This window comes from Poecilia formosa, unplaced genomic scaffold, assembly GCF_000485575.1.
Source record: "Poecilia formosa unplaced genomic scaffold, Poecilia_formosa-5.1.2 Scaffold994, whole genome shotgun sequence".
NCBI classification, from domain to species: Eukaryota; Metazoa; Chordata; class Actinopteri; order Cyprinodontiformes; family Poeciliidae; genus Poecilia; species Poecilia formosa.
The window spans coordinates 24,073-35,138 of NW_006800933.1; the positions used below are offsets into that span (position 1 = coordinate 24,073).

The 11,066-nt window shown below is 39.1% G+C and overlaps 2 protein-coding genes across 5 annotated transcripts in view; one reads left to right on the plus strand and one right to left on the minus strand.

Annotated features, from left to right (window-relative positions):
- Window positions 1–2,313: 2,313 nt before the first annotated feature.
- hbae4 (hemoglobin alpha embryonic-4) lies at window positions 2,314–6,588 on the minus strand. Of its 4 annotated transcripts, none has more exons than XM_007544103.2 (3): window positions 6,260–6,588; window positions 5,217–5,459; window positions 2,314–2,533 (listed from the first exon to the last, which is right to left on the minus strand). In XM_007544103.2, the coding sequence occupies exons 1-3, from the start codon at window positions 6,349–6,351 to the stop codon at window positions 2,365–2,367; spliced, it is 504 nt and encodes a 167-aa protein (XP_007544165.1). In that variant the 5' UTR covers window positions 6,352–6,588; the 3' UTR covers window positions 2,314–2,364. The 4 variants fall into 4 exon arrangements, with proteins under 4 accessions (XP_007544165.1, XP_007544166.1, XP_016522802.1 ...); XM_007544104.2 differs by having other exon boundaries at window positions 2,320–2,533; window positions 5,255–5,459; window positions 6,260–6,581; XM_016667316.1 differs by having other exon boundaries at window positions 2,357–2,600; window positions 5,255–5,459; window positions 6,260–6,586.
- Window positions 6,589–9,247: 2,659 nt separating this feature from the next.
- rhbdf1b (rhomboid 5 homolog 1b (Drosophila)) overlaps window positions 9,248–11,066 on the plus strand; it is a 16,552-nt gene continuing 14,733 nt past the window's right edge. The window contains exon 1 of the mRNA XM_016667312.1: window positions 9,248–9,758. The gene's annotated coding sequence lies outside the window, so the exon portion shown is untranslated. The remainder of the gene's footprint in view (window positions 9,759–11,066) is intronic.

The window sequence follows — 11,066 nt, forward strand, 5'->3', positions numbered from 1 at the left end:
GCGTGTTCCTCCCGCAGCTGCTCGCTGACTGCCTGACCATTGTCATCGCCTCCAAGATGGGCTCCGGCTTCACCCCGGAGATCCAGGCGACCTTCCAGAAGTTCCTGGCCGTGGTGGTGTCCGCCCTGGGGAAGCAGTACCACTGAACCCGGCGGCGGCGGCCCAAACCCGGGAGGGGAGCTCCGCGCCCGGCCGGGAAGCGACTCTGACTCTAGGAAGAAATAAAAGCTGAGAAAAAGCAGAACGTTCTCCTGACTCCTCTGTTCAAACACCAGAACCAGATATGACGCGTTCATGTTGCAAAAAATAAAATAAGTAAATGAATCAAGTTTTATTCATTTCAGCGACGAGAATTTCACTTTTGAATTATTATTATTATTATTATTATTATTATTATTATTATTATTATTATTATAAGTTTCGGTTCTAAGACTCTGAGCTGTTTTCCGTTAGGGGCCAAAATATTAAATAAGAATATCAATTAATTCAAAATATAAACAAAATAATATATTAAACATTTCTATTCATATAGTTTGAAGAAACCCTCCGACCCACTGAGGGAAAACGTGTAAAGAACATGGATGGAAGTTTGAGTCGCATAAATCCAAACATAACTGATGTTTTATTGTTTGATTTATCTGTAGTGCAAAAGTAACAATAACAATTTTAAAGAAAAACATCCATCAATCAGCGGTCTATTAGTTATTAACAGCTTGATATTTGTTGTTTTTGTAAGTAGGAAACCTAAAATTAATTTCATAAATATTTTCTTCCCGCCTGTTTCTCCTCCGTCTCTAAGCTGAACTTTCAGTTGCTGGTTTGATCCAGCAGGAGGCGCCATGTGATGAAGAGCAGCAGAAGCGACCAGAGCTTTGTTTGGAAAATCTAAATACATTTTTAAAAATTCATTCATCAGGAAATCATATCATCATATCAGAAAAAACAAGTTTAATAGATCTGGAAAAAATAGATTTTTACGAAACATAAATTCTCCGTTTAGCTCCAGAGACAGTCAAGGACAGATCCGCCTGATTTCATAATGACAATATCATAAATAACATCATAAATAATATTATGAATAATATTATAAATATCATCATAAATAGCATGAGGAATAACAGCTTCAGCACCATGGACAGCGCTTCTTTCTTTTTCTCTTTCTTCTTAAAAATATTCATAATTTATAATAAAAAATCTAATAAATTTCATCTCATTCACAGTTTCCATCAGTTTTCTATAATATTCAGATGAATTATTATTATTTATTTATTTGAAACTTTGCTGTAGATTTATTACAGATGCCAGAAACTCGTGATGTTCATTTTTCAACACATTCCTGTTGATTTATTGGCTGTAAGGTGACGTCACCTGCAACCCGCTGGCCAATCAGCTGCCGCTCCTTTTCTGTCCTGTTCGTAAGTTTTTGTTCTTCATTTTTATTCAGATTTCTTCCTCTGCTGCGTTTGGTTTTTCCAGCTCAACCTGCAACGTGACAAAAGAAACTTTAAAAATCTGGCTGTGGATTCTCAATTGGATTTAACGCTAAACTTTGACTAGGCCACAAAAGTCAACCTTTTCACTTTAGCTCAGACTGGTCGTTTTTCTGCAGGAAGCGTTCTGCTGATTGGCCACATGGTGGTGCTGTTGCTTAATTTACTATTTTTTCTGGTTCTCCAAACGTGGCAATTTGTTTTTAAAAAAATCTTCAATATGGTCAAAACTTTCTAGTTATGAGTGTCTGAATTCCTCGTCATGGTTCTTCTGCTGGTTTTCTTTCAGAACAGATATAAATGTTTTTATATCTTTGGGCCTTTACATTTTCAAACACACATTAGTTCACATTTTGGTTATTTAATTTCCAACATGTGAATAAAGTTTGGATGGAAATAATTTATACTTTCAGTGGATTAATGAAGTTTGATAAATTACTCTGTTTTAACGCTTTCAGTTTTATTAATAGTTATTTCATCTGAAATGTTTGTTTCTGCATAATCCATAACAACAAAGGTTTGGGCCGAGCACACGGCCCTGTGGTCCGCCACAGAGAAGCTCCAGGAAATTAGAATCAACATTGGAATCTGAATATATTAATACTTATGCTTAAGAGTAGATTTGTTGTAAAACCAACATGAAAATTATTTTCATAAAATATAATTTTAAAAATCTTTTTATCATCTCCAGTTTATGTTCATAAAACTGTAATTAAATGTGTCAACATAAAATTTAAAAACATAATCAGCATTTCACCAGGAGACACAAAGAAAGACAAACGACGGGTTTAATAAATGTTTATACAATAAAAACAAAAATGACTCATTTATGCTGCAGCTGTTTATTATAAGAAAACCATGAAACAATAACACATCATTTACATGTAAATATGATCCAGAGTGGTGGCTGAGTCTCATCTGTATTTCTCAGAGAGAACGGCTGCGAAGGCTGACAGGAACTTATCCATCGCAGCGTGAGCGACCGGCGTGAACTCTGACCCCAGGTAGCAGGCCAGCGTGACGAGCATACAGTGAGAGAGCAGCTGCAGGAGGGCGAGAGAGAGAGGAGCAACGAATAAAAACTGGAGCAGAACCTGGACAGCACAGCAGCTGCAGGACAAACCGTTAACTCACATTCCAGAAAAGACACAAAGAGGTTTTTATTCATTTATATCCTCCCCTTTAACCTGTGGGGCGCCACCAGGCTCAGTTTTGGGTCCACTTTTGTTTTCTTTTTATATCATTACACTTGCTGGCATTATTCAGTCCTTTTCGTTTACGCTGATGACATTCAGTTGTGTTTTTCATTCAGACCATCACCTGACAGGTCGGCCGTCCTCGTCCAGGGTTTGTCCCGTATCAGTGACTCTCTGCTTCTAAACACCAGTAAGAAACTGTGATTATTGCTCCCAGTCACCTACACAACAATATCAGCCGGACGACTGCCTCCTTCTGCCTGCTAGTAAAATCAGAGGTAAAAAATCTCGGTGTCACATCTGACTCGTCATCAGGCTTCGACTCACATTAAGGCTGTTTCCTGTTCTTGTTTCTTTCATTTAAATCATTTCTAAAACCAGACGAATGCTCTCCAGAGTTGATCTGGAGAAAATCATTCATGCTTTTGTCTCGTCTGGATTACTGTGATGCCCTTTTTACCTGGATAAATCCTCAGCTTCACGTTTGTAATCTCCACAGAACGCAGCAGCCAGACGTCTCTCTGGAGATCCTGTCGTTTCTCTCCTGTTCACTGCACTGGCTCTGATTTTAGGATTCGTTTTAAAGTTCTTGTGCTGACATGCGGAGCGTTTGGCCAGGCTCCTGATTACCTTTGTCAACTTTTAACTAAATATTCTGCTGCTCGTTCTCAGTCTGAATCTTTTATTTGCTCCAGGAACGGTTGAAACCTAAAGCAGCCGTTCAGTCGAGGCTGTGGAGCCGTTGGCCTTGCAGCTCCGTTTTTCTGACTCTGTTTTTAAAAAGCAACTAAAACATTTTTACTTTCCCAGGTTTTTATCTCTTGGTTTTGTTGTGTTTCTTCTGGTGGTTTTGTGTTTTTTAGGGTTTTAGGGTTGATTTTTATTGTACAGCACTTTGTTTGGGCTTTATAAATAAACTTTACTTACTATATTGTTTCTAAAAACTGGCTTGAGGTCTGAAAGTACAGAAGAATATCTACGATCCACTCAGATCTATTATTTTATTTATTACCAACTAAATGTTAAAGATTTTTAAACATAATATTTCTACAAACCTCGAAATTCAAAACAGAAATTTGTTTATAAAAGCTTTTTCTGGATGTTTTTCTCCATCTGACCACAAGGTGGAGCCAAGCCAACCTCCGCCTTTGACCTTTGACTTCTACGTGTCCAAACTAAAGATGTCTAAATATTAATAAATGCTTATCATTAAAAATATTCTGATACATTTTAAATATGTTTTAGTTTTTGATAAATTGAAACAAACTTCCACTAGATGTGTTTTTATGTTCTTCTTTTAATTAACTTGGATTTTATTAGATAAATCAACACAAGTCAGAGGTCAAGAGTGAAAAGATGTTTTTCTAATATTTTTACAGATAAAATCTGAAAAGTGTGGCATGAAATTCAGCCCTTTTACTGTGACTCCCCTGAAACCATTAATGTCAGTGTTATTGGTATTTTCTGAATTAAATAGTTTACTTTTGTTTATTATATGTATCAGATTTCTACATAATATAAATGTGATTACATTTTATAAAATATAATCACATTTATATTTGATTAAATGTCACTAATCAAACATATTGATTACATATAAATAAGTTGTCCAATAAAATGAATGTCCTTCATGACCTTTATCACATTTTCTTATTTTCCAAAACAAATTTTAATGTATTTAACCAGATTTTGTGAAACAGGCTGTGAACTGTGAAGTGGAAAGAAAAAATAAACGATTTAAAACATTTGATAAAAAAGTCAGAGAATCCCAACAGATTCACTTTCACAAGTGAAGCGTTACAGATGTAATATTTCACTTGATCAATAGATTAAAAAAACTTTACTGGGTTTATTTCAAATGCAACAAACGCAAAGAGCCAAAAATAAAGAAAAGAGGAAAATAAGAGAAAGAGGAGAAGCAAAATGTTTAAAGACGGAGAGAAAGAAAAGAAGAAGTTTGTTTCTACTGCTGCAGAGAGAAAAACCAAAAACCAGGAAGAACAAAAAGAACAAGAAGGAAAAAACAGAGAAATGGTTCAAAACAGACCAACAGGAAACACCCGAGTGTGTGTGTGTGTGTGTGTGTGTCCACGGCTTATAAACGTGTGTTAACAATTAGAAACTTTACTGAAACTCCAGACTAAGTTTGTTTCAGAGGAATCAGATCTGATCCATCACTAAACCAGTGGACCCCTCAGTGGGTCCTGCATGTTCCACTTCCTCCCTGCTGGTGGCAGTAACTTCCTCCTCAGCAGGTCAAAGTTCGTCTAATGAGCCGTTATTGGATCCAGGTGAGTGAAACCAGGGAGGAACTGACACATGCAGGATCCCGGGCCTCCAGGACCCACGGTGGGCTCCACTGAGCCCGGGAACCACGGTCTGAACCTCCGCAGAGACGAGTTTTAAAGACACGACTTTCAGATTAAAGTTTTAAACGCCGACAACCTGGAGGTGAAACTGTGAGAAAGTCTCAGGTGGGTTCCAGGAACATGTCTGTCTGGAGAGGATAAAGTTTCTTATAATTACTGACCTCTGACCTCTGACCCTGACCACAGACCCCAGCCTGACCTTGAAGTTGGTGGGATCTATCCGCAGCTGGTAGGCGTGCAGCGTCTGCAGCGGCGCCAGCGTGACGGTCAGCTGGCTGATGTCCTTGGCGCCCTCGGCGATGGCGAGGACGATCTTCTTCCCGTGGGAGGAGAGGTGGGCGGAGCCAGGGCTGATGTCCAGGTGGGAGAAATACGTCTTGGTGCCCGGATACGAAGCAAACATCCTGCAGGACAGAAGAACAGGGTCGTGTCCAGGTCCAGACGGCGAGAGGAAAAGAAATCATTTAGTTTATTTAATATAATGGTCATTTTTCAGTCATGTTTTCACCTCCTTATCCAGAACTTTATGAATGTAACAGTTCTAAACTAAATATTTCAGTCACAAACTAATCATTTAATTTGCAAACTAAATATTTAGTTCCAAATTAATATATTTAGATCATAAACTAAAGATTTACTTTGAAAGTAAATCATTTGAAAGTTAAATATTTAATTCACAAACTAGTCATCGTTCATATTACATGTTTACTTAGCTATTTAGTTTGCAAACTAAATATGTAGACTACAAACGACATGCTTAATTTCTAACTAAATATAAATAGTTTGTAATCTGCATATTTAGCTTACAAACTAAATATTTAACTGTAGCTACATATTGAGCTAAGAGGCTAAATAATTAGCTTGGATCCATAAGGAGCAGACCAGCTGCACAGTTTGTGGCTGTTAGCTTATCATTAATTACATGCTTAGTTTGCAAACTAAATATTTGTGTTGTAAACTAATTTGCTAACTAAATATTTAGTTTGTGAATTAAAGGTTTAGTTTGGAATTGTGACATTTATGAATGAATGAATAACATGGTGAAAATATGACTTGTTGTATGACATTCTAAATAACCCAAATTACTACTGTTCAGTTTTACAGTGTAACAAAAACCATCCCAGACTTGAACTATTCCACCCAAAGTCATAATGACAGAGGCTCGTTGCTTCATCACAGATGAGTCGGGAACAAGCCGCCCTACCTGAGCAGCGCGTCAGAGCCGATGTCTGCAGCCACCGGGGTCAGACGCTCCCAGATCTCCTTAATCAGCTTTTTCTCCTTCTTGGACAGCATCCTGCCCCAAGTCACCCAGACTCTTCCCCGCAGTCATCAACCATTTTATCACTGCTTTAGCTAAACGGCTAACTGACTAACTCACTAACTTTAACTAACTTTAACTAACTTCATCTAAGCCAAACGGCTGAAAGGAGCCAGAAAAAGGTCAATAATTCCTGTTGGAGGGAAAACGAGCCGTGAAGCTTCAGCCTTGTTGATCTGCCTTATCAGACCTTCGCCAGCGCAGGGCGGGGCGCCGGGCAGGGCGGGGCGCCGCAGCCCCTGCTATCGTCCCTCTTCTGTGCGTCATGCTGCTCCGGTAGCAAACTGTGTCGCGTCTCCTGGGGATTTCCTCTAACTGAACTGAAGCCTCATCCAGGTTATTAATTAGTGGTATTAAATATTATTCACCTTTAGTTACATTATCTCACCTGAAGAAGCTCCTCGTGGCTGGAATAAAATACCAGAAAGCACAACAACATTATTCTGATTATTTTCTACTAATTTAAAATTATGGGTTAAAGTATATTTTAATGTGGTGAACTGCTGGAGCTTATGGCTTTTTATTCTTTTCAAATATGTAACCAAATATGTTTTCAAGGGTGTTTTTTTCTGTTTATGATTATTTTCTCTCCTGCTTGCTAGCACTGCACCATCTTGTTTTTATATTGATAATAACATAAGAGACTACAGATGAAAACTAGCATTGATGGCTAACTGGCATATTTTGTAATGAGCATTTTGCTTTTGAAATAAATAAACAACATTCATCTTGTCAACACTTGACAACAACAAAAGACACTAATACGTCAACATATTTATGTTTAAAAACATCTTTTAATAACTTTAAATGTCAAAGTAAGAAAATTTTAACTTCAGGAGAGAAACAAACATAAACATTGTTGAGCAGATAAAGTTGGTCATCTGCAGGATGGAGCGTGTGAAGCATCTCATTACACTGAGGATCTTCGCTCTGTCTAACCAGCTGACCCCAACTTCGGTTCACACTCCTGCAACTTTCAGTATTTAGATTAAACATGACCCAGCAGGTTTCAGACTGGTGAGAACCTCAAAATGAGCAGAACATCAGCAACTTTTCAGTAAATTTTTTTTATTTATTTTTTTTTATTTCCTTTATTTAACCAGGTAAACCCCATTGAGATCTAGATCTCATTTTCAAGGGGGACCTGGGCAGAAGTCTGCAGTACATAGCAACCTGGTTACAAAACAAAATTGATTAATACTACATATACACAATTATAAAACAGATTAAAACAATGCATCAATGTAGAAAAATATGATTTTTTTCTTGTTCTCTGCTGTTTTCTAACAATAAATTTCCTGCAGTAATGTTGAGTTAATCCGTTTCCCTGTTTTCTGACATGAAAACCAGTTTGATGTGTTGCTGATCAAAGTTTTGAGTTTTTACCAGGAGAAGCTGCAGGTGGGAGAGAAAGATTATCTCCCAGCAGAGGGACGTGGCCTGAACCCGCCCCGCCCTGACATCACTGCCCAGCAGATAGGAAAGAATAGAAACATTTTTCTGTTCAATTGTTAAATAAAGTCTTGGATTCACTAAACAAGAATCACCTGAACTCAGAATCGCAGCTGGAACTGGAGCGATTCCTCTGAGCGCAGATTGTAACGTTAACCAGTTTAATAATAATTCAGATTAAATGAGGAAAAAATAGGAATTAATTTTTCAAAGTCATATTTTCACCATGTTATTCATTCATCTATAAATGTCACAGTTTCAGACTAAATATTTAGTTTGAAGCTAACCATTTAGCTAAAATGCTAATTCACGTGCCATTATCCTCTTTACTGGTTTCTTGATCATTTCATGTTTAAACAAGATGACAGTTTTAAAGGCGGTGCAGATGTTTTACCAGCAGCAGAGATACAGCTCCAGATACAGCTTTTATTTTGATAGTCCACTTCCGGTTGAATTCCGAATGAATAACATGATAAAAATATGACTTTAAAAAAAGAAACCCAATGTTTCCCCTAAAAAAAGCCAAATAACCCAAATTGTTGCTGTTCAGTTTTGACTGTTAAGCTGCAGCAACTGGCACTGAAACAGGACTGACCTGGAATCCACTGGAAGAATTTGGTGCTTTTAAAAATAGATGCAGGACTCTGCAAACTGATAACTGTGGGATATCATGTGCCAAAATTAAATAAATATGGAGAATCTTTTTCTATGGCATCAAATTCCATCTAGTTTTTAAAAAAGCAACAACAAAAAAAAGTTATTTCTTATCCTTCCAGGGACCCAAATGGATAATATTTGCCATTTAAAGTTCAAAGGTCAAACACACGAGCCTCAACCGAAACTGTTTCCCACCGTTATACTTTAATTGAACCATTACACTTTAGCATCACAGTGCGGCCTGCTTCATTAACATCTGAACCTCTATGACGGATTAGATTATTTTTCAACACATTCTATATTCAGCCACTAGAGGGCAGCAGAGCTAACATAAGGGGCTTTCTCAAACACTTTTACAACTAAATGGTCAAGATAAACGAACAGCTGATTATTGTTGTAGATTTAAAAAAGGAAGCTCAGAAAATCTCTAGAAAAAACCTGGGACATTTCTGAGCTCAAGAAGGCAAAAACTTTCAACTTCTGTAAGTCAGAAATTTTCCAAAAGTAAAAAATCTTTGACTTTACAAACTCAGAAAATTTCCAAGTTATTTCTAGGAAAATGATGAGATTAATGTCAAAATGTACTCTTTTTTCAATCTACAATGGCCTTAATAAACACCACTCACATTACAAACAACTCAAGTATTTCTCTAGCCACTTCATAAATCATATTTTATGTTTTCCACACTAAAACAAATCGTCTGCCTCTGGTTAACGCTGTGAATTTTGATTTCTTTTTACATATTTGCAGAAACATCGAAATTTTCTCACTTTGTTTATTGTATAAGTAATGTTGCAACAACAATGAACTTAGTCTGTATGGGGGAATTGTTCTTGAATCTTACTTTCAGGCTGAAAATGTCTGCTCTTGGGCAGAAAAATTCCCTCTGAAGTCCATTTTAATAACATTGTGCATACATTCAGCCTGCAGCCTGCAGCTTCCTTGTTTGGCCGCTGGGTGTCGCTGGGGGAGCGGCCACCGTCTCCTCCAGCGGCGGCCAGCTGGTGCAGCTTCAGCGGGGGGAGGACCGCAGTTAGACCGAAACTCCGACGCACCAGAGAGCCGAGGAGCTCCGAGGAGTCCAGACGTTTCTGCCCGCTTCTTCGTTGGTTTTATTTCCAGCTTTCAGCGCGCGCTTGAAAGCAGCAGCCGTCCTCGCGCTCCTCGTGATGAGGCTGGAGGAGCGTCTGAAGTGACCGCCAGGTGTTCGCGCCTCACCGGTGGAGGACTTCCGGCCCGGACCAGGGGACCAGAACCGGACTCAGCTCGAAGGTGAGCGGGGAGAGCCGCTCCTCACCCCGGCCCTGGGGGGAGGTAGACCCGCGCTAAGTCTGGGCTTTTCCACAGCTGGAGGCGCTGTAAGATATCTGATAGGAACAGGTGTGTGTGTGTGTGTGTGTGTGTGTGTGTGTGTGTGTGTGTGTGTGTGTGACTCTTCATCCCGGATTTTTGGATGATATTGATCTATAAAGGCTGCTCTGCTGTTGAAGGAAATCCCTGTGAGGCCATTTGACCTCTGACCTTTTTACTCAAGGATTTGTCTGTAACTTCCTGTTTGGGAAGATGAGAGGAAGCGGGAGACATCAGGCCGACACACAAACACCTGGATCAGCTGCAGTAGCTGTACATTCAGGTAGAAAGTGATTTAAACCTGGAAGTTGAATTCTGGAGTTCCTGTCATGCAGGATCCTGGCTGGTTTTGGTTTTTTCACTTTTTCGTGTTTCTTAGCATTTAGTTGTTCATGAGTTTAGGTTGTTCTTTCCGGCTGCTTCAGATGAAACCGTTTGGTAGAGCTGGGTCTGGTGTGACACTGTGAAGCATCTCCTGGCTGCTGGAGGGTACGGTGGGGGATTGGTGATGCTGTGGGCCTGTTTCTCCACTCAGGGAACTTTATTCAGCTCTTCTAAAAACACAAACATTAAATAAGAGCATGAAACCATCACTGAGTCGATCCAAAACATCCAGAAACGTTTCAACAGACAGGAAACGGACCTCAGATTCAAACCACATAGAAACTGTTTTTACTCTACTTATTTTGAAAGGTTGGATTTTCATAGACAGAAGATGTTCCTGTATTTAAGGGGCAGTTTTATGTCAAATCAACATTTTTATATTTTTCCCTCATCAGAATCAAACCTGGAGTGTTGCTTCGATTCTTTATTGTTTGAGAAATCCTCGATCTCCATAGCAACCATTCAGTTGTTAAAACGCCCGGGTGGACCTAGTCCCGCCTCTGAGGCACAGCTCCTCCAGATGAAAGGAGGAGCTGCCTAGTCAGCTGGTCATCTGGCTAGTCAGATCCTTCAGACTAGCCAGCAGCAATTAGCAAACATCAGCTGAGCTCCTTATAGGAGCTGCTGCTCAGAGCGACGCTGATAGAAACATTTATAGAGGAGCCATGTTGGGACGACTTCCTGGGGGCGGAGCTTCAGAAAGAGCAGGAGTTCTTAAAGAGACAGAGGAGTTAAATCAGGAAGTAATTTGTATTTTAAGTCATATATATATATAAATTTCACTTCTCCCCCTCTGCGGGTGGCCTCTCTCTCTCTCTCTCTCTCTCTCTCTCTCTCTCTCTCTCT